The sequence below is a fragment of the Rutidosis leptorrhynchoides genome, chromosome 3, assembly GCF_046630445.1.
Source record: "Rutidosis leptorrhynchoides isolate AG116_Rl617_1_P2 chromosome 3, CSIRO_AGI_Rlap_v1, whole genome shotgun sequence".
Lineage (NCBI taxonomy): Eukaryota > Viridiplantae > Streptophyta > Magnoliopsida > Asterales > Asteraceae > Rutidosis > Rutidosis leptorrhynchoides.
This window is the reverse complement of record NC_092335.1, coordinates 108,384,741-108,409,014: the sequence shown is the minus strand read 5'-3', so window position 1 is coordinate 108,409,014 and position 24,274 is coordinate 108,384,741. Positions and strand designations below refer to the sequence as shown.

The 24,274-nt window shown below is 33.2% G+C and overlaps 2 protein-coding genes across 2 annotated transcripts; both read left to right on the top strand.

The window, feature by feature from the left end:
* The first annotated feature begins 1,412 nt into the window (after window positions 1-1,412).
* Window positions 1,413-6,861, top strand: LOC139896639 (dynamin-related protein 3A-like). The gene is made up of 20 exons (XM_071879286.1): window positions 1,413-2,050; window positions 2,163-2,445; window positions 2,525-2,553; window positions 2,634-2,735; window positions 2,820-2,888; window positions 2,978-3,037; window positions 3,123-3,233; window positions 3,441-3,489; window positions 3,611-3,720; window positions 3,844-3,936; window positions 4,027-4,119; window positions 4,201-4,338; window positions 4,466-4,579; window positions 4,662-4,760; window positions 4,862-4,904; window positions 5,291-5,439; window positions 5,584-5,730; window positions 5,805-5,857; window positions 6,032-6,131; window positions 6,450-6,861. The coding sequence occupies exons 1-20, from the start codon at window positions 1,706-1,708 to the stop codon at window positions 6,510-6,512; spliced, it is 2,250 nt and encodes a 749-aa protein (XP_071735387.1). The 5' UTR covers window positions 1,413-1,705; the 3' UTR covers window positions 6,513-6,861.
* Window positions 6,862-7,708: 847 nt separating this feature from the next.
* On the top strand, window positions 7,709-9,984 carry LOC139896638 (probable glycosyltransferase At5g03795). The gene is made up of 6 exons (XM_071879285.1): window positions 7,709-8,015; window positions 8,113-8,379; window positions 8,491-8,780; window positions 8,918-9,150; window positions 9,373-9,530; window positions 9,637-9,984. Exons 1-6 carry the CDS (start codon window positions 7,824-7,826, stop codon window positions 9,736-9,738), a joined length of 1,242 nt encoding a protein of 413 aa, XP_071735386.1. The 5' UTR covers window positions 7,709-7,823; the 3' UTR covers window positions 9,739-9,984.
* Window positions 9,985-24,274: the final 14,290 nt, after the last annotated feature.

The window sequence follows — 24,274 nt, the reverse complement described above, 5'->3', positions numbered from 1 at the left end:
GACGTTGAGACTAAAAGTATGAAGTTTTAAGTAGTTCGGAGATGATCATTGTAATTTTGTAAAAATAAAGATCATTGGTATAATTTTGTATAAACTGCACGATCAACAAGATAGTGTACTCTTATATCAAAAATATATAATCCCCGTATTAACTTTTCACAATGCAACGAGGATTAGGATTCCCTTATAAGATAACTTAATAGGTCGTGTTATGGTTTATGTGAAAAAATATGTAGGGGAAATTGTTTTAATTAGGGATGGCAATAGATTAAAAAAATTCTGAGATCCGCGGGTATTACCCTTGATGTGCGGATAAATTTAAAAAGGTTCACCCGCTGAACCGTGACATGTAACATTTTGTATCTGTTAACGGGTCGCGAGCGGGTGATGAATGTATTACATCCGTCGCGAGCAAAATCCGACTCGAGATCCCGATACACAAATTTAAGTACCCATGGGTATACCCGACATACATCCGGTGTAGTTAACTGAAGATTTATCATGCTTATATTCACGATACAATTAATAATTATCTACCTTGAAATTTTAAGCCTTTTAACAAGTAGTAGCGTCTAATACCATATATATATATATATATATATATATATATATATATATATATACTTTGCATTCTTTCTTCGTATCTTTGAAATATCAAAACAATTATTATTTTATATAGTATATAGTATAATCCTCTATATATCCTCTCTTTAATTTTTCCAAGGTTTTAGAAAATTCTTACTTGCATTATCATGCAAGTCAACAAGAAAACAATGTAGCAAAATTTGCATATTATAGTTTTCTGAAGGACACCAACAATTTGAAGATGGTTATTGAATTTATTATCAAACAAAAGTACAAATAATCTATTAATGTATTTTTTTTTTTATAATTTTATTCTACATGAATATAATTGATCGAATATTAACATGGTCATGTAGTTATGATGTTTTTCATGTCTTGAATTATGTAATGATAATTCTTTTTTAATCCTTGACATATATTTCATGAAAAATATCTGCGAATAACCCGCGGATATCTGCAGATATGTGCATGGATCTTAAAATAAACACGTCAATAAAGAACCGTGGCTAACGAGTTGACAAAAATTTGCGGATACGTATGATGGATCTAATGAATTCGTACTCAGGATCTAATGGATTTGTACTCAAGATCCGATGACTCCTTTCATTTTGGTACATGAAATTCCTTTCATTTTTCAATTTCAAAAAGAACGAAAGTTTCATAATCATAACGGACGTGTGATCCGTGAATGTCATTCCTAATTTTAATTATGTTTATTTTTAATATTTTATTATCACCCTCACAACAATAAAACTAATCAACTTATAATATATCTTGAGAAAATTTCAATCCATGTAACTGAGTTACCCCTCTCCAGTCTCCAATTTGTAGCCCATGGGTTTTCCAGGGTACCCGCCCGGCAAATCATTAACGGTATCAACCATCAACAATAACAAGCAACGGTGTCAACAGTTATCTTTTCAATCCCCCCACCTCCAAGAAACCCAATTCCTTGATCAACAATTTACACCACGATTTATTCGGACTATAAAGGTCCCCTAATAAATTAATAAACACAAACTACATAGATAGATTACTAAATTTAATTTAATATAATTATATAAATCGTTGATTCCTTAATCTAATTGAGTACCAAATTTTCCCCGGTAAATCAATAATCATGCGAAACGACAATCACCGTCAAACGTCCGTCACACCACTCGGGTCCACCGTTATCCCGGTGGTCAATAAGCTCCGTGAAGTTCTGTCAACAATCGGTGAACGTGATACGGAGTTACAGTTGCCGTTAGTTGCTGTCGTCGGCAGCCAAAGCAGCGGCAAATCGAGTGTGTTAGAAGCCCTAGTTGGCCGTGATTTCTTACCTAGAGGCTCTGATATCTGCACTCGCCGTCCATTACTTTTACAATTAATTCATACTGATTCTAATTCAGATGAATACGGTGAGTTCCTTCACTTACCTGGACACAAATTCTTCAATTTCTCCCAAATTCGCTCAGAAATTCAGGTATTTATCAGTTTCATACTATTATTATAAATATAAATTATAAATTATATGTGTGTGTATATATTGCTTTAATTAGGATGTTTGATATTAATTCTGTTTATATTAATGAAAGGATGAAACTGAGAGGGAAGTTGGAGGGAATAGGAGAGTTTCAAATAAGGAGATATGTTTGAAAGTATATTCACCTAGGGTTTTGGATATGACATTGGTTGATCTGCCTGGGATGACGAAGGTTCCGGTAGGTGATCAGCCGTTGGATATCGAGACGCAAATTCGTAATATGATATTATCGTACATTAAGCAGCGCCATTGTTTGATATTAGCTATTACGCCTGCAAATTCGGATTTGGCGAACTCTGATGCACTTCAAATTGCTGGCATTGCTGATCCTAATGGTAGTGCATTAAACCCTGTGTAATGTAACTACTATGATGATGAATGTTATAGCTCTTATGTATAACCTTTCTTTTTCAGGTAATCGTACAATTGGTGTAATTACAAAGGTATGATAATTTTTAGTTTACTAAATATTTGTCTTCTTTACTTTAATGTGAACTGTTAGCTGTATAATGTGCAAATGTAGTTGGATATCATGGATAGAGGAACTGATGCCCGTAATCTTTTGCTTGGCAAAACAATCCCTCTTCGTCTTGGTTACGTTGGTGTTGTCAATCGTAGTCAAGAGGTATATTCTCTTTAAATTATTATATGTTGTGTACTTTAAGTATCAAATGTTATGCGCACAGATTTATTATTGTTACTCTCACAGGATATTGAGCTGAATCGTGGAATACGTGATGCGCTTGAATCCGAAAAGGCTTTCTTCGACAGTCATCCAGTACACCCTAAACCTTTAAACCTATGCATTTGCACATATATGTCTATATAATACTAATACTAACAATTATTTTCTTGTTATATATATAGGTATATAATAGTGTTGCAGAGTGTTGTGGCATCCCTCAGTTAGCTAAGAAGCTGAATCATGTATAATTTCTTCTTTTTACTGCCTTCATCACTATGTGTGTGGACTTTTAGTGTGTGAAATAAGTTTATTTGTTCTTCTTTTCAGTATTTTGTGAAACACGTCTTGAGTATGCTTCCAGAGTTAAAGTCTAGCATCCGGTCTAAGTTAGCTTTGGCTGCCAAAGAAAGATCGTCTTATGGGCCCGTGCCACAGGAAGTATGTTTCCTAAACCCATTGATATCATATTCTTAGATTGCTTAGGGATATTTAAGATGATAAGTTTCTTCATATATGTGCAGTTCTGTATCTTTCCCTTTTCCTCATAACCTGCATTCATTTGACTCTATGCAACTAGTTTTGCCATTTATCTCTAATTCTCTATTGTATGATAGTGAGTATATACTGAATTTATGTGCTTTGTAGGCTAAGCAGGGATCATTCGTTCTGAACACTCTTCTAAATTACTCCAAAGGTTAGAAATGTCTTGGATCATTTGTTATGTGTGTGTGTGTGTGTGTTTGTACATATGCATATATTATATTAATGTAGTTAATTATGATCAAGCATAACTTACAAAGACATCTTCGTTACAGCTTTTGTCGCATTGGTGGATGGAAGAAATGAAGAAATGCTAACATCTGAGGTGTATGGCGGTGCACGGATTCATCATATATTCCAGTCAATATTTGTGAGCCGTTTAGAGGTATTCTTATTTAGTCTCGAGTAGCATATGAAGCTTTACATTACTTAGTCCCTATGAATACTCTCATCAATTTTGAAAATTCTCAATGCTTGTTTATTCACGTTATCTTTTTGTGTGTCATAGGAGACGGATCCGTTTGAGAGTTTAACCGACGAAGACATTCGCACAGCAATCCACAATGCAACTGGTCCTAGATCTGCTTTATTCGTGCCAGAGGTATGATTTTTCCCTTACATTAATAAGTTGACCATTCAATAAGACACTTTTGATTAATGAAAAATGTCAAAATGTCCCTGTAATGTATAGGTTCCGTTTCAAGTTCTGGTGCGAAGGCAGATAGCTCGTTTGTTGGATCCTAGCCTTCAGTGTGCTAGACTTGTATACAATGAACTAGTAAAGGTTGGTTCTTTCGTTTTCATGGGTGATGTATTTAATATAGCATCCCGTTTTTAAAGACATTGATTTTGAGAAATGTTTCAGATGAGCCACAACTGTCTAGTGCATGAACTGCAACGGTTCCCTTATTTTAAGACACGAATTAATGAAATTGTTGGAAACTTTCTGTTTGAGGGTCTTGAACCTTCACAAACTATGATTGGACATATAGTTGAAATGGAGGTATGTTAAGCAATACTATACTATCTTCATTGATAAAGATCTGCAATTCTGTTTATTAGATGTTTACCTTATGGTTAATTATGTTTGTCTTGATTATGAATTGTTATGGTATTGTTTTAAATTGCAGGTTGACTATATAAACACATCACATCCTAATTTCATTGGAGGAAATAAGGCAGTGGAGAATGCTTTACATCAAGTCAGGTCACATCGATTGGTTTCACCATTGGCAAGGCCAAGGGTATAGTTGTCATTATATATTGTTATTTTGTTGAAGGAGATTGATAGAAGTCAGCCACGGTTTAACATGAAAAGTTGTACAGGATGGTGCAGATCCGGATGCTCTCGTAGTTTCTAGGAGTAATCATAGATCTAATGGTGTTATGGCTAGATATCAAGCCAATGGAATAGTCGCTGATGAGGTAACCTTCTCTTCGATTTCATATAATTGAAATTACAATCTTTTTAGTAATCTACTAAATCGCCAACACTACCCATTGCGTTTCTTTTTACTCGCAAATAGGGAGTTCGATCAGTTGCAACTATTGAGAGTAATGGATCATCTGGTAAGTTTTTTTTCTTAATTTTTACTAAGGTGTCGTTTGTTTTTAGGTCTGTAGACATTATTATGTCTTATGTCTGCGCACTCGTAAACGTTTTTATTGCAGACTGTTTGTTTTTCTGAAGACATAAGATAAAATTATGTCTTATTCTGTCTGCAATCTCCAGACTTAGAAATGTGCTTCTAAGCGTTGCAAACAAGATTAAGTTAAATTGCAGACATAAAAACAAACAATCTTCAATATTCAGCATACATACCTTTAGACCACATTTCTTTACAGACATGGTCCGCGGATCTTTAGACAAAAACATATTAAAAAACAAACAACACCTAAGATTGTACTGCTTCATTCTATATGTACTCATAAAAGTTACTTTTTTGACTTCGTAGTAGGTGAGAGGGGTTCAAGTTGGAGAATATCGTCGTTTTTTCGTGGAAGGGATGCTAATAGCCCTGCAATAGATGTTTCCGGAAGCAATGTTGACGATGAAATTTTTTACCATCGGGAGCAAGCTTCGTCTATAATACATCTTAGAGAGGTGTTTGCCTTTGATTTTACTCTTTTTCCTTTGAATTTTTTTTTTTTTTTTGTTTTGTTTTTTTTTTTTTTGTTTTGTTTTTTTTTTTTTTTTTGAACTTTTGGAATTGACTTTGACTGTGTGTGTGAAAATAAACGGTGGCAGCCACCTTTAACGTTGAATTCGTCAGAAATGCACTCGGAGTATGAAGCTGTAGCATTGGCAGTTACCAAGCAGCTATTAGAATCATACTATACAATTGTTAGGAAAAAGATCCAGGATTCTGTCCCCAAAGCAATCATGCATTTTTTGGTGAGCAACATTTCTGTTTTTAAAGTTTGATAGATTTAGGTAATGAAATACGCATTGACAAATTTTATGTCCAGGTGAACCACACAAAGAGAGAGTTATGCAAGGTCTTAATTGAGCATTTGTACAGGTGAGATCAAAAGCAGACTAATTGGTTTTTGGAATCATACATATTATGATTATGAAATGAATTATACTTATCTGGAATCTTATAACCTTTCGTGTCACTTGTTATTACCTATTTTTTGGTCAGAATGAGAAAACGGAATTGATTGGTGTCATTTTTATTTTTACTTGTGAACAGGCCGAACCTTTTTAAGGAGTTGCTACAAGAAACTGATGAAGTATCGCTGAAGAGAAAACAATGTGAAGAAACTCTCACAGCTCTTCAAGAGGCCTCCCATGTAAGTTCGTTAAGGTTATTTTTTAAATATGTATCATATAATCATATTAAGATTACAAATTTTAATTAGCGTATGAACTGAGTTTCATCTACAATAGTCACATGATTTGGTTCTTAATTTATCTTACCATTGTTTTTCAATATGTTTCGCCCTAAATTAGACATTTTGGGGCGATATCATTAAGAGAACTCGAAGCTCTTTACTCATATCAGTTATTGCTTTATTGTCCCATAGCAAATTGCATAAGTGCTTCTTGTTGAACTCAGTATAATTTTCACTAATTACCACATATCATTTTTCTCCTCCTTTTTTGATCAGATCTTGGATGAGTTGCCAGTTGAAGCTGCAACAGTTGAAAGAGGTCGTTTGGGAGGATCATGAAGAATTAGGCAAATTAGGAGTGACTAACAATCATGCAAACCATGTTCATTCAATATTTTCAAACAAATGCATCTAGACCCAATGAAGGAGAACAATGCTAACTAGGGTGTCCTTGAGGGCGTGTAATTAGTGCTTCGGTTAGGGCTTCCATATCTATAGGGTCTCCAATTTTATTATGTTATTTATTAATTCACACAAGTATAATTAAGCTGAAAAAAGGTTCTTCAATACATAACAATTACAATAACAAATCACCAATCCCACATACGTGAGGTTCTCCTTCATACATGTTTATTGATAAAACTTGTCACACGGATTCATTTTTGTTTTGAAGTTATCTTGATTTTCAATATTTCATATGGATATGTTCTCGACTCGTTTTCATTATTGACACAACGTGATTAAAAGCCAGGTGTTGCGATATTTATGTGTGGTGGGTGTATGCAATGTGAATGTGAATCAGTGTCTTTGTTGATCAATTTTTTTTAGCATTGATTTCTGAAGATCATATTAGAATTAGAATCATTTACAAAGTATGCATCTATACATGGCTTATTTCTTTTGAGACTTGTTCTTAGACTATAAAAGACAGAATTCTTCGGTTCATATTTTCATTATTATTCGGTATCGTTACGTGAATGAGCCTCTTTATTGCTCGATAAGTTGTAAATTACTAGTTATAAAATACATTTGGACGAGGTGTTTCGTTTGGTTCAATATTTAAGACGACGTTGTAGATTATTATTATTATTATTATTATTATTATTATTATTTTTTTTTTTTTTGTTGCTAAAAATACGATTATATAGAAGACAAAATTATATGCTTCATCTTTACTTATTTGTTTTCATAATTATTCGGTATTTGGTATCGTTACCTAAATGAGCCACATTGTTGCTCAATAAGTATAAATTACTAGTTATAAAATACATTTGGACGTGTTTTGTTTGGTTCAATATTTAAGAAGACGTTGTAGATGTAGGCATGTAGCAAAACAAATTGTTAGGATTTGTATCATTTAGTGATTTAGATCAATGTTTTCTCACAAAAAATAAAAATAAAAAAATTTAATGAATAAATAAAAATAAAAAAAATACTCCATATAAAAACTCTTGAATCTGGAAGACAAATACTGTAAATTTTTATTGGAAAACCAGATCAGTACACATATTATTCTCAACTCTAGCTCAACTCAACTACGAGTATAATAATTTACTTCAATTTACACTGAGTCAATATAATTCGCCATAAAACCTCACCGTCGCCGGCGTCGGAAGCATACACAACATCTATCGATCACGCATACCACTAATGTCGGCGGCGAAGCCTCCACAATCGCAATCACTGATGTCCTTCGCCGGAATCTCGACTAAACAAGGTTTAATCCTAATTCTTTCAGCCCTAACCCTAATTACATTCTACATCTCATTCAGTTCATTAGGTCCTATAATCCAATGCGGTTACACATATCCTCCACCTACAACAACCATAAATTCAATAAAGGTACTCTCTCAATTTCATTATTATAATTCTCTTAAGATCCTTGTGTTACACGTGGCAGTTTATTAATTATCTGGACAATGAAACTGTGAATGAACAGAATGATGTGGATATGTTTACGGATGTGTATCATACACCGGAAGTTTTTAAGTTGAATTATGCTGAAATGGAGAAGAAATTTAAGGTGTATATATATCCGGATGGCGATCCGAAAACGTTTTATCAAACGCCTAGGAAGTTAACTGGTAAGTATGCTAGTGAAGGCTACTTTTTCCAGAATATTAGAGAGAGTAAGTTTAGAACTGAAGATCCAGATCAGGCTCATTTGTTTTTCATACCTATTTCCTGTCACAAGATGAGAGGCAAGGTATGAAACATATTCTTGAATAAACTGCATTGCTGAAATTAGTAACTTGGTATAGATATACCGTTGAGATTGTATGTATCTATGTTTGTAGCTTGATTTAATCATTTGCAGGGAACGTCATATGATAACATGACTATAATCGTGCAAAATTATGTGGATGGATTAATATCGAAGTATCCGTACTGGAACAGAACATTGGGGGCGGATCATTTTTTTGTTACTTGTCATGATGTTGGTGTAAGAGCAACGGAAGGGCTTCCACTACTCGTTAAGAATTCAATACGAGCTGTATGTTCGCCAAGTTATGATGTTGGATTTATTCCACATAAAGATATTGCTCTTCCTCAAGTATTGCAGCCCTTTGCTCTTCCGCGTGGTGGTGGTGATGATATTGTAAACAGGTTCGATCAGCTGATATTAACTTATGCATTCTTTAAAAAAGAAAAATAATAATAATAATAATAATAATAGTTTCTGCTTGATGTAATAAAGCCTTGTTATCATGTGCATTACTTAAGATGACAAATTTACAATACAGGACAACACTTGGTTTTTGGGCGGGTCATAGGAACTCTAGAATTAGGGTGATACTGGCCCGTACATGGGAGAATGACACAGAACTTGACATTTCGAACAACAGAATTAATAGAGCTACTGGGCATCTAGTTTATCAGAAGAGATTTTATCGAACCAAGTTCTGCATTTGTCCTGGTGGTTCGCAAGTGAACAGTGCTCGTATTGCAGACTCGATCCATTATGGGTGTATTCCAGGTATATGCATGCATTTTCTTTATGCAAGTATTAAGTGCTAACTCTTTGTTTTTCAGTATGTTATTACCCATATTGGTGCTTATAGATCCACTTTGTAAATTTTGGTTGGGTTCATCATCCATGCCAAAGCAATGCTCACAATTTTGACACCCCTAATCTGTCTAATTGGTAAGAGGTGTAATTTATTTATTTTGTTTTATTTTATTTTTTATTTTTTTGCAGTAATTTTGTCCAATTACTATGATTTGCCATTCAATGATATTCTTGATTGGGGGAAATTTTCCGTCATTCTAAAGGAGTCAGACGTTTATGATTTAAAGCAAATCCTCAAGGACATCTCGAACGAACAATTTGTCACTCTCCACAACAATTTAGTAAAGGTCAGAATACCTTCTTTTTTAAGTCATATGTAAATATGTGTTTAGTATAGTTTTGCACATAAACAAAAGGTAGGAGATTGCTAAACAAAGTCCATTATTCTTGCAGGTTCAGAAGCACTTTCAATGGAACTCACCTCCGATCCCGTATGATGCTTTTCATATGGTCATGTATGATTTGTGGTTGCGCCATTCTGTCATCAAATACTAAACACAAGTTGGTAAGTCGTAATGACTCCAAATGTTTTGAATTTCTGTACACATTTTTTCATTTTTTACTAGTCGTTTGTAGTAATAGCACTGCTTACAAGCATAGTTCAGTTATATTTCTGATACTTTGTATATCAAGCTTTGTTTTGCAAGTTTTTGTACTTGACTATGATACACCATTTACTTTGTATTTGATATATACTGCCACAGCTTTGCATTTGTAGTAATAGACTGCCTCAGCTGCTGGCCAAAAGGCTACTCGTTTTATATATATTTTCATCTTCTCAGAAACTCTAGGGGCCTAACGAGTTTATTTTTGTAATGAACGGATGGTTGGCAACAATGCCATGTTTTTCAAAACATAGTTTCATTTTAGTTGGAGAGATTATCTCGATAGTCGATACCACTAGACCAATAATTATTCGTTAATGAGCCACATAATCAAAGTTTAGTAGCTCATTTGTAGTTGTATCAATGACAAGACCATCTATGTACAATTGGATAGGGTGGTAAATTCGAGCCTTTCATGAGTTTTCGGGTTTTTAGATTTGTTGGAGTTTGGTTCTGTTAGCCTTTTGGCATTCAAAAAAGTAAATTTCCTCTATTTCAATTGGGTACACCCATGTGGCTTATTTCTGAAGGTAGCTTTATCCTTCTTTTTTTTTTTTTTTTTTGTGTGTGGCTGATTCTTTGGTATAGTTTGGTTAGTGTTTCTTGGAGTGGGTGTCTGTATAGAACTAACTTCAATCAGAACCGTTAAATGATTCAAACTTTGAACCATTCAACATTAAAAAATTTTATTTTATTAAACGCACCCTAAATCTTGAAGATAAGTAATCTTAAATGCACCTTATTTGGTTTGATTTCTTGTGTTCTTTGTTGGTTTATGTGTCTTTGTAATCCGGTTCTATGTTATCGCTTGTAGTTAGTGTTAGTTTTGTTTGGCACGTCTTATTTTTCTCGATCTTTGCCGTATCGTATCATTTTGTATTCTTGTTTGTTTCTTTTATCCATCGATGAAGAGACTTTAGTTATACAGTTTTCGTTAGTTTTGCCAAAAAATAATAAAAACAATAAAAATAAAAATAAAAACTTAAAAATAAAAACAATAAAAATAAAAATAAAAACTTAACCTTAATATGATGTATAAAGTGTAAGGGTACGTTTGTTTACATATTAACTGAATGGTTCAACGCTGAATGCCGAATCATTCAGTATTCAGCGCGTTTGTTTCTGACATCTGAATAACAAATTGTGCTGAATGGTTTAACACTCATTCAGTGTTGAACCATTCAGAGCTGGAGCTATCTCCTAACCATTAACAACATAAATTTTATGTAATATGTTTTTTAAATTATATCAAAAACAATTATTAAATAACTATATTGTAGTTTTACTTTTTATTCATGTCAAGGTTAATAAGATAATTTTACATCATTCATATTATTCGTTCAAAATGATTATTAAAAGGGTTATTTTCATTCAGAATCAACTCAATTCGGAACTTTTGAATTGTTCAGATTATGAATTATTCGGCGCTAAATCATTCAGTTTTTATCAAACGCACCGTAAGTGTATGCGTACCTTCAAACCATAGTGTGTTCCCTTTTTCTTTTTTATCAAAGTTCTAAAAACCCCCGCTTTCAATATCTTCTTGAAAACATTTATATTCCTTTTTGTTAAAAAAAAATGTACCTTCAGAAAAAAGAGTTTTTCTTTAACAAATTTGCATGATTGTAAATCAACTCCCCTATAGTCTCACTCTCAATAGTGAAGAGTTTCTTGCATTAAGTTGGCCCCCAACCTTAGAAATTTGGGTTACCAAATCCAGTTAGGAATTGGTAAGTTACTGGATTTGGTAAGTGATGTAATGAAACTTAACTAACTTTGGGGATGCATGATCTTGTTCAAAGGTTACACTAACGCTTTATTCATTATAAAACTAAGATGGTCTCCCACATGACCCCATTAGCGATAGTTTTTAACACATGGCTCCATCACTTATGTTTGGTTTCCAAGTTCCAACAATAGTCCTATCATCAATATCTTTTTTCAAAATAAAATAAAATAAATAAATTATAAATAGATATAAAGATGTAAATGATCTTTGGGATCGAATATTTTGTGGTGACCAGTGAAAGGTTGAAACACACATGAATAATTATGTTGGACTGCATACATCAGAGTATGAGTTGGACTGCATACATTATGGTAGTAATTAACAATCGTTTAACAATCTCCTAAGACATTTTATTAAAAAAGATCTCAGACTGAACTTTCACTGAAAAAACTTCCTAAAGATTTAATATACACAATACTACATTGGAATTGCAAGGATTGCATCAAAAAAATGAACATGGCTTAGGGGTATTAATGCAATGGGAAAATTGATTCAAAATGCATCGAACTTTCCACAAATTCCTATTGTATGCATCGATCTTTCATACCTCCTATTGTATGCATTAAACTTTTTAATTTATCCTATTTTATGCATTGTATTGGCAATAACCGGTTACCATCTGATGTGTAACCAGCCAACCTTTTTTTTCCATGTCATCACCCATGTCATCATCCATGTCACCCATTAAAACTCATTTATATACCCCTTTTATTAACCCTAAATCAACTCACCCTTTCACAATAATGGCCGCTATTTCATCATCTTCTTCTTCGTCGTTCAACACCATGATTTCACACCCAGGTCGAAAATACTGTGATTGTGGTAAGAGATTATATGAGCGTATTGCTTGGACATCCAAAAACCAAGGAAGAAGATTCATTAGTTGTCCTAATTTTGTATGTTTCTAATTTGCCCTAATTTTAATTTTTTCACAAATTTCCCCTAATTAGTGATGTGTTTGCAGGATGAACAAAGAAAATGTAAGGTATTTATGTTTATTGATGACGAGCTTCCTGGCAAACACTACAAGGTGCGGTTTTATAAACTGTATTTGCGATGCAAGAAATTGGAAGTAGAAACAAGATGTAATCAGGATGTTGAAGTTGAAGATTTGAAGCTGTTGGAAGAGTTATCCATGGCAAAGTCGAAGCTTTCAATGTATGATAGGTTATTTGCAGGATTGTTATGCATTGTGGTAGTTTTGTGTATTGTAATTGGGATTTTGGTTAGCCTTTTGGTAATTAGATGAAACTAATTTAGTAGTAGGACTAATGTAATGAATCTGTTGGTAGTATGAACCTGTTGGTAGTCTTTTAACATTGTGATCAATAAACATTGTTCCTTTGACAGTTAGTGCTTTTCATTGTGGCATAAACATTCACATGATTAACTTAGTGCAAATTGTTGTATAAAGAAACATCAAATTGTGGTATAACAGTTAGTGCAAATGCAAACATCAAATGGTAATAAGAAACAACAAATGGTAATAAGAACCAACAAATGGTTACACTAGCAAATGGTAATAACAAATATGAAAAACAAACATCAAATGGTAATAAGAAACAACAAATGCAAAATACCAAATATCATATGCCATTCATAACCATAAGTAATGTATTGTTTACAAAAGGGAACACCTTACACTTTGAAGCAACCCATTACAAGGGTACAAAACATCATATTTCAATACTTGAATGACTAAATTACCAAAAGACTAACTTTCACTAACTTGCACCAGATTGATAAGCTAAAAACATCTAGGCCTGCCATATATATACAAAATACTAACTTGCACCACATTGAAAAGCAAAAAAAAAGTAGGCTTGACCAAATTTACCAAAAGACTAACTTTCTAAAAAAACTAAATTGCATCAGATTGTGCACCACCACCATCACTTAATGTTACAGAACCACTTGGCCTGCCATCCTTCCTTGGTCTACCAACAGGCTTAGAAACCTTAATTGGTTTTTCCTTAGGTGTATTTGTACAACCCCTTTTATTATGTCCAACTTCCAAACACAAAGAGCATGTTATAACATAACCTGTTTTTGATATCCTAGCTCCAGACCCAGATCCACTTTCATGTGCAGCTCTAATTCTCTTCCTTTTAGGCCTCCCTGGCATGGTTCTTGGTTGGGGTGGTAATGGTTTGTTCAAAGTATTTGGTACCCAAGTACTCATTCCACCAACTGGTCTAAGGTAAGTAGCATAAGCCCTCATGTACATTTCCTTTCTAAACCATTCAGGGATGTAGTCTTCTGGTGACTTTCCAAGTGAAAAGATTGCTGAACAAGCATGAGGACATGCTGAACAAGCATGAGGACATGGTATACCTGATACTGCCAAAACACTTCTAAGAGCATGTTTTTTCTTCACCTTTAGAAGAACTAGGGTATCTGTTATACTTTCTTTTTTTACCTGTTCATCATTTACATAACAAATAGAGAATAAATATTAATATAAATATAAGACAGTTGCATTGATATAATTGATAATTAACACAAAAATTACCTTCATTTGGATTTTTCACTCTAGGTGGTCTCTGTCCACACTTTGCAATCACAACTTTCTCACTGCTTTTGGAATACCATAATGAGAAACCATTTGCCAATGCATAGTAAGTTAAACAATCCTTAAATTGTTTTGCATTTGTATATTTCTCACTCACAATTGGCTTCTTCAATCTCCAATGAGTTTGCTCATCATGTACTGGCACCTTTTCATCAGTTACAATTGCTTTAAATGGATCACTAACTTCTTCATCAGCTTTTAACTTCTTCAAAAGATCATCCATAAACTCCTCATGTTCACCAATTGCATCCAATAAAGGGTTGTCATCTTGAGAATTACTTGATCTTCTTAGAGCACCTAACTTTGGTTTTGGGAGTGGTTTTGGTCTTTTTTTGGCATTTGCCTTCAATATTCTAAGTTCCTTCACCTCTTCCTCTCCCTCAGATAAGTGATCTATTGAAGCAGTATCACTCTCATTCTCACTTTCTCCACCTGTGTAGTCACTATCATACTCACTTTCACTGGTATCCAACCTATTGTCATCTATCCCAGTGTAACGACCCGTCAAAATCGCTATTGACGCCACGTTAATCATTGATTCCACAGTGAGGTTTTTGACCTCTATATGATACGTTTTGATAAAATATTGCATTCATTAAAATAAGTGACTTTCTAAACATAGAAAGTTATAAACATGTGGGCGAGTGCTTAGGTATAAGCAAAACCCCAAAATACATAAGTCTTTAATTTACAGGTTGACATCACAGTCCAATTATTTATTACACAACGCAGTTTTATTTTGAATGCAATAAACTTTGTACAAAGCATGAGAGACTCCATGCAGGCAACAAGCACATCACAGCAGAAGCAGTCTAAGGACCTGAGAATAAAACATGCTAAAAAGTCAACACGAATGTTGGTGAGTTATAGGTTTAATTGCTCGAGTCATAAACATATATAAAGATAGACCACAAGATTTCATCAAAAGTTTATCAATAGATTTTACGTAACAGAGCACCCTGGTAACTAAACTTAACGCTATAGTGATAATTACCCCATTCGTTTTTAATACACGCAAACCAACGTGTCTTAAACTCAAATAACATACGTCCGTTAAAAGGCTAGCGCTCTAGCTCGGACGGGGATGTCAAGCCCTATGGATCCATATACAATTATTCGCGCCCACCAGTCCATATCCTATGTACTGGCAGCTACTAGTTACCAAAGCTAAGGGATTTTCGGTTTAACTCAGTGTAGAATTTTGTATGTACTTGTGTCTTATTGCGTTTAAAATAAATTGCATGTATTCTCAGCCCAAAAATATTTAAAGTATTTAAAAAGGGAGACTATAACTCACAGTTCAATATTGAGACTCAATATTGTAGGCAAATTGCGTAGACGTAATGATGGTAGACGACTGTATGGTTGGCCTTGGATTCAAGAACAATACCCCGAACAATACCCAATATTTCCTTAATTTAAAGTGGTTTGAAACCCGAATTAAAAACACCCTCGTATATACCTTATTATTATTAAACTTAAATTTAAAATTATAATTATAATATAAATATAAATATTGAGAGATAATTAAGTGTGATAAACTTCGTCGAACAAACTGCGTATTTATAATACTTTTCGATTTACTGTAGCTCATGCGATCGCATGAGTTTTCAGTGTTTTTGCCATGCGATCGCATGGCCGCCTTTTCCGTTTTTCTTTGCTAGTTCGTCGACATCAAATAGTGTTTACTGTAGCAAATAGTGTTTACTGTAGCAAATAGTGTTTACTGCGAGCAAATAGTGTTTACTGTAGCAAATAGTGTTACTGTAGCAAATCACTGTAGCAAAGTCGTTTTCACTGTAGCACTGTAGCAAAATACGGTTTCACTGTAGCAAATAGTGTTTTACTGTAGGAAAGTCGTTTTTACTTGTACATATATATATATGTATATATATATATATATATATATATATATATATATATATATATATACATATAATTGTTCATGAATCGTCGAGAGTAGTCAAAGGTAATTGTATATATGAAACAGTTCTAAAATTTTGAGACTCAATCTAACAGACTTTGTTTAACGTGTCAAAATAATAAATCGTATAGAGAATTGGTTTAAATTAGTCGAAATTTTTCGGGTCATCACACCCAGTAGTATTTTCAACCTCCTTAGTATTTTCAACATCCTTAAATACACATATCTGTCCAGAAACATCATCTATCTCAGTTATGACTTGAGCTTCCTCATTACATAGAACATCATCTAACTGTTTGACTTCAACTTCCTCATTACATACAACATCATCTAACTGTTTCACTTCAACTTCCTCAGTTATGACTTCATCTTCCTCATTACATAGAACATCACTAACATCACCATTCATTATATATTGACTTAAGTTTTCATTATAATAGTCAATAAATATATCTACTTTACCATAACACCAAGCAATGTCATACAATACACACAATTGGTCTTGGTTCCCTAAAGGAAAAATACCATTTTTAAGTGATGTTCCTGATTCCTTATAGTATAACCGATTAAACGGTCTACCAGTTTCCTTTTCTAAAAACTCAATAAACTCATAAAACTCATCAATTTTACCAACACAGATGGGCAAAACACTGCCATTTTCATACGTAAGGGGGTCGTACATAAACGCACCATCATAATAAACATCAAAAACAAAACCTTGTGTAGGAAAAAGGCTTTCAACCATCTGCAATTAAAATAAAGAAAGTAAAATAAAAATCCCTAAACAGGTATAATCAAGTACTTAGTTGAGAATACAACTTAAAATCGTGCATATACATACCTTGTGAAGCTTCGATGATACAAAAATCAAATCAATTTTGTTTTTTTTTCCATCAGATTTGTAGTGACCATCAATTAGGGCTTTTGTAATTTGGCGGTGAAAAGAGGTGTAATGAAGGGGTTTCAGTTTCAATTTGGTTATATATTAATAATAATTTCCACGTAAGATCAAAACATTAATATAATATTATCCACGTCATTCTTTTTTATAGCTCAAACTAAAAAATTACCGGAAACCGGATATCCAAATATTGGAGTGCATACAATAGGATAAATTAAAAGGTTTAATGCATACAATAGGAGGTATGAAAGATGGGTGCATACAATAGAAATTTGTGGAAAGTTCGATGCATTTTGAATCAATTTTTCCTAATGCAATTCATGTTCACATGACTCTGTATTATGTAACATGACTCTATAAAGAAAAGGTAAGGGATTCTGTTAAACTTACTTCTCCAACTGAAGTGACATGATCAAAATTGGTGGTGTGGTTGGTGGTGGATGTTTAGTTTTATCTAGGCTTAAATATATATATTACTCCGTATTACTTAAATATTATTTTACTTATATTGGATCGGGAAAATTGGTTAAGCATGTTGATGAGTAGCAAGTTTAGTTCACCCACTTGTGTTACTATCTTTCATGACTTTTTATCAATCGTGACAATATATAGAAACAAAATAAAATTTTGGACATTATACTAAAATAATATATGGTTATAATAGACGACTCTAGTTTCTGATATTATAATCGACCGAAGATTCAGAGGGTAAAAAGGGTCGTAAACCCTTAGCCATATTCCAAACATAAACCACGTATATAAACTACAATATGCGTGCATGCATATACAAGAATTATGCACAATCAAACACTCTGTATTCTAATTAACAGAAATTGTCGATCGATAGAACAACAATATTTTCTCCTGTCTAGATGGTTTAGTGGTATTCAGTGTTTAATCCAAGTTCAAAACCCAATGAATTTCTAATTTTTATTCAAAATATTTATATTTGATGGACATTTTAGTGGTTGTTTACTTAAAAAATCATAAATTTTAAAAATATATGAGATCATATCCTTAAAAATCTCCCTAGCAAGACGCTAGAGAAAACAAAATGAGTTACAAGTTACAACAGCTATGTTGTATTTATTTAATTCGAGACGTACCCGAAAATATACGGCGGAAGCGGTTGGATCGAGGTTTAGATCACCGATCTGGAAAACGATCACGAATGGAAGGCTTTCAGTTTTTCACAACCTAATTCCTTTAATGATTTGCCAAGTACCATAAATTTTGTTTCTCTAATGTGTATCTTACACTCTTTTGCTTGTGCTATTTAACAACAAGGATGTGTACGTATATATTGGGCACAACATTATTTGATTACTTAAAATGTTCCATTAACTTCTAAGTTGCTCCACTAGTGACCATTAATCGTTCATACAATGGTCAATGTGCTCCACCAAAATTAATGTGCTCCACCAAAGAGTTAATGTGCTCCACCAAAGAGTTTGTGGGTGTACCAAAAAAAATCATCTAATGATTTCCAACATCTCCCACTCGCACACAAACGAATTTGATAGACTCAATATATATCTTGAGAAACTATAGTGTAATATGCAAACCATTCATACTGGGAACTAGGTCGTGCGACCGACATACTTTGAGAGCCCGTTTTCTATACATCTGTTAGGAATATATAGCGTCTCAATAAACTTGGAAAGAGTAGATATTGTATGCAATATCCTAGACCATTAACCACATTAGTAACTCGCATGATCTCAGTTTTACTCATAAAACCCTTTTGTATTCACAATTATCATTTATCACTAAGATTTATCACTAAGACAAAAGATAATTGGTCGACCGGTGAATACAAGTTAATGTGAACTTCAAATGATCTTCCCTTCTCTTAGAATCCATTGGCCTTAGCTTGACTGCTTTTCTAAGAACGTTCACCCAGGTTGAATCACTCATAACCCTTAAGCAACGCCTTAAGATAGCAAACATTAAACTAAGCTTCAAGAGACAAGAAAAAGTCATAAGGACATTGAATTGAGGTTACTAATACCTCAAGGGACTAACATAACATAGAAGTAGAGATCGTTTCTTTTATTTCCCTTATTGTTCGTCTTGATCACATGTGGTATGAATCACGTGCTGCAACATTTCTCTTTTCACAATGGAGGTATGTCTTTAAATTAATGTTGCAAAGATGATAGTTCAAACATACTCAATATTTAAAACTTGAGTTCACTTATCTACTTATAAAACTCTTAAGAACTCACATCTGGATACTCATGACAGATAAGGTGAATTGTGAAAATTCACATAATATTTGTACACTTACAAATGTGGCGTCTAATTATCTCAAACTTGAGCTCTCACTTGTCACTAAAACAATATGCTTAATATACACCACTTATCCATTTGTCACATGACATGGAATTGATTACCCATGTGAGTGGGCTAATCTTTTATCTATCTGACATACTTTTCTTGATTCGCAGCACAAAGAGCGAACAATAAAACAAGGATTTAAAAGAAAAACTTATTGCATTGGATATAAACAAAATTTTGCAAGTACATTTATTAAAATAGTACATTCATCACAATCTACGCAATCCTTGAGACCTAACATGCTTAACAAATGCATCTCTAGGTATGGATTTTGTCAAAGGATCTGCTACCATATCACGCGTAGATATGTACTCCATACTTACTTCCTTTCTTGCAATCTTGTCCTTCACATAATTGTACTTTATGTCAATGTGCTTTGTTTTACAATGAAACTTGGGGTCTTTTGAATATGTAATGGCAGCCTCATTCTCAGAGTATATCAATGCTCGATCAATGGTATTTCCAACAACCCCCAAACTACTCAAAAATCGATTAAGCCACACAGCTTCTTGTGCAGCAGCTGAAAATACCACAAATTCAGCTTCCATTGTAGACAATACTATACATGATTGTTTCTTGCTACTCCAAGATATATCACCTTTGTTTAACAGAAAAAAAAAATCCAGAGGTGGATTTTCTTTCATTCATATCTCTTCCCCAATCAGCATCAGTATAGCTTCTCATTTGCAGATCATTTTCTTCGTAGCACAAAGAGTAATGACTAGTACCCTTAAGATACCTAAGTATCCTTTTCACGGCTTTCCAATGGGTTAAACCTGGATTGGATTGATATCGGCTTACCATGCCTACAGCAAAGAAAATATCCGGTCTTGTACACATCATAGCATACATGAGACTTCCAACCGCACTAGCATAAGGAACATTTTTCATTTTCTGTTTCTCTTGTGGAGTTTGTGGACACCCTCTCATGCTCAACGTATCACCAATAGCCATAGGAGTGTCTATGGGGTTACATTTATGCATGTTAAAACGTTCAAGAATCTTGTTGATATAAGTCTCTTGCAAAAGAGCCAACAACTTCCTTGAGCGATCCCTTGAAATCTTAACTGCAATGATATATTTAGCTTCACTCAGATCCTTCATTTCAAAGTTAGATGATAACCATCTTTTAACCTCGAAAACATACTCCTTGTCATTTCCAGCAATCAATATATCATCAACATATAATGACAATATGACTAGTTTTCCTTTAGACCTTTTGGTATAAACACAATTATCTTCATTGACCGCATTGAAGTCATGTGACGTGATCACATTGTGAAAATGTATATACCATTGTCTTGATGACTGCTTGAGGCCATATATTGATTTAAGTAATCTACAAACTTTATGTTCGTGGCCTTCTTTAATGAAACCCGTCGGTTGTTCCATATAGATTTCTTCATCTAAATTTCCATTGAGAAAAGCAGTCTTTACATCCATTTGATGTAATTCAAGGTTCATGCTTTTCACTATTGCTAGAATCAAACGAATTGATGTGAGTCTTACAACAGGTGAAAATGTTTCCTCATAGTCAATCCCTTCCTGTTGATTGTAGCCTTTTGCCACAAGTCGAGCTTTGTATCTTTCAATACTACCATCAGCTTTAGGCTTTATTTTGAGAATCCACTTACTCCCTATGGCTTTTCTTCCTTTTGGAAGCTCAACCAATTCCCAAACTTTGTTGGAACTAATAGACTCCATATCTTCTTCCATTGCTTTAAACCATTCATCCTTTGCAGGACAAGTGAGAGCTTCATTTATATTTCTTGGTTCATCCTCTTCTAGTTGAACCATAAAAGTATAACTATCTTCGATCTCATACCGAAGTGGAGGTTTACTTTGACGACTACTTCATCGTGGTTGGTTATCCATTGACTTGTAACAACCCCAACCTCGTTATACCAAAATATGACCCAAAAAAAAAAAATTCCTGTTTCAACACATCTGGACGGCGTCCAGTTATCTGGACGGCGTCCAGCAAAGAAGGCCAGGACGGCGTCCAAATGCACTGAAAGTTTCTGACCTCGTTTCTAACTTACTCGAGTGGAAAACCCGCTTCCCGATACTTTTAAACGAAACCCTTTTCACAACATGTTATCATAATTAAAACTAAGAAGTTTCCACCATAAAACCAAGTTTTACAACATCGGGCCCACATCGGCCGTTTTATGAGTTTTGTACAAAAAAACAAGTTCGACCATAAGAGTTTAAATTCCAAACGACACCTAGAGCATGATGTTTGGGGTTAAACTACCCAATCTTGGCCAAACTTCAAAATCTAACATTCCAAAAGCATCCCCTTATCAAACAAAACGGGAGGTTTCTAATGTAGTGACCCGAAATTTTCCATGTTTATATATATTAAATGAAATTGTTATTTACATGATTAAGTGATTCCAACATGTTAAGCAATCAAACTTGTTAAGACTTGATTAATTGAAATAGGTTTCATATAGACAATTGACCACCCAAGTTGACCGGTGATTCACGAACGTTAAAACTTGTAAAAACTATATGATGTCATATATATATGATTATATATATAGTTAACATGATATTATGATAAGTAAGTATCTCATTAGGTATTTTAACAATGAGTTATATACATAAAATTGAGTTTATTGAATTAAGAAACTCGAAACGATATATATAACGATTATCGTTATAACAACGTCTTACTAAATACATATGAATCATATTAAGATATTGATACACTATGTTTAATCATGATAAGTGATAAGTAAACATGTCATTAAGTGTATTAACAATGAACTACATATGTAAAAACAAGACTACTAACTTAATGATTTCGAATCGAGACATATATGTAACGATTATCGTTGTAACGACATTTAACTGTATATATATCATACTAAGATATATTATATATCATAATATCATGATAATGTAACAATTTAACATCTCTTTAAATATAATAAAAAATGGGTTAACAACATTTAACAAGATCGTTAACCTAAAGGTTTCAAAATAACATTTACATGTAACGACTAACGATGACTTAACGACTCAGTTAAAATGTATTTACATGTAGTGTTTTAATATGTATTCATACACTTTTTAAAGACTTCAAAACACTTATCAAAGTACTTCTATTTAACAAAAATACTTACAATTACATCCTCATTCATTTTCATCAACAATTCTACTCGTATGCACCCGTATTCGTACTCGTACAATACACAGCTTTTAGATGTATGTACTATTGGTATATACACTCCAATGATCAGCTCTTAGCAGACCATGTGAGCCACCTAACACATGTAGGAACCATCATTTGGCAACTAGCATGAAATATCTCATAAAATTACAAAAATATTAGTAATCATTCATGACTTATTTACATGTAAACAAAATTACACATCCTTTATATCTAATCCGTATACCAACGACCAAAAACACCTACAAACACTTTCATTCTTCAATTTTCTTCATCTAATTGATCTCTCTCAAGTTCTATCTTCAAGTTCAAAGTGTTCTTCATAATTTCTATAAGTTCTAGTTTCATAAAATTAAGAATACTTCCAAGTTTGCTAGCTTACTTCCAATCTTGTAAAGTGATCATCCAACCTCAAGAAATCTTTCTTATTTATAGTAAGATATCTTTCTAATACAAGGTAATACTCATATTCAAACTTTGAATCAATTTCTGTAACTATAACAATCTTATTTCGAGTGGAAATCTTACTTGAACTTGTTTTCGTGTCATGATTCCGCTTCAAGAACTTTCAAGCCATCCAAGGATCCTTTGAAGCTAGATCTATTTTTCTCATTTCCAGTAGGTTTATCCACAAAACCTGAGGTAGTAATGATATTCATAGCATCATTTGATTCTTATATATAAAACCATCCTTATTCGAAGGTTTAAACTTGAAATCACTAGAACATATTTAATTAATTCTAAACTTGTTCGCAAACAAAAGTTAATCCTTCTAACTTGACTTTTAAAATCAAATAAATACATGTTCTATATCTATATGATATGCTAACTTAATGATTTAAAACCTGGAAACACGAAAAACACCGTAAAACCGGACATACGCCGTCGTAGTAACACCGCGGGCTGTTTTGGGTTTGATAATTAAAAACTATGATAAACTTCGATTTAAAAGTTATTCTTCTGAGAAAATGATTTTTCTTATGAACATGAAACTATATCCAAAAATCGTGGTTAAACACAAAGTGGAAGTATGTTTTTCAAAATGGTCATCAAGACGTCGTTCTTTCGACTGAAATGACTACCTCTTACAAAAATGACTTGTAACTTATATTTTTGACTATAAACCTATACTTTTTCTATTTATATTCATAAAATAGAGTTCAATATGAAACCAAAGCAATTTTATTCATTCAAAACGGATTTAAAACGAAGAAGTTATGGGTAAAACAAGATTGGATATTTTTTGATTGTTGTAGCTACGGGAAATATTGTAACAATTCTATACAAATCATATCCTAGCTAACTTATATTGTATTATACATGTATTCTAATATATTACGTAATCTTGGGATATCATAGACACGTATGCAAATGTTTTGACATATCATATCGACCCATGTATATATATTATTTGGAACAACCATAGACACTCTATATGCAGTAATGTTTGAGTTAGCTATACAGGGTTGAGGTTGATTCCAAAAATATATATACTTTGAGTTGTGATCTAGCCTGAGACGTGTATACACTGGGTTATGGATTGGGTCAAGATAATATATATCAATTTATTTCTGTACATCTAACTATGGACAACTAGTTGTAGGTTACTAACGAGGACAGCTGACTTAATAAACTTAAAACATTAAAACGTATTAAAAATGTTGTAAATATATTTTGAACATACTTTGATATATATGTACATATTTGTTATAGGTTCAT

Excerpts from the sequence above, each read along its gene's own strand:
- LOC139896638 (XM_071879285.1), top strand. The coding sequence starts at position 7,824 with ATGTCGGCGGCGAAGCCTCCACAATCGCAATCACTGATGTCCTTCGCC. Across the intron at positions 8,016-8,112 it reads CAACCATAAATTCAATAAAG|AATGATGTGGATATGTTTAC; the intron begins GTACTCTCTCAA and ends GTGAATGAACAG. Across the intron at positions 8,380-8,490 it reads GTCACAAGATGAGAGGCAAG|GGAACGTCATATGATAACAT; the intron begins GTATGAAACATA and ends AATCATTTGCAG.
- LOC139896639 (XM_071879286.1), top strand. The coding sequence starts at position 1,706 with ATGCGAAACGACAATCACCGTCAAACGTCCGTCACACCACTCGGGTCC. Across the intron at positions 2,051-2,162 it reads AAATTCGCTCAGAAATTCAG|GATGAAACTGAGAGGGAAGT; the intron begins GTATTTATCAGT and ends TATTAATGAAAG. Across the intron at positions 2,889-2,977 it reads CTTTCTTCGACAGTCATCCA|GTATATAATAGTGTTGCAGA; the intron begins GTACACCCTAAA and ends TTATATATATAG.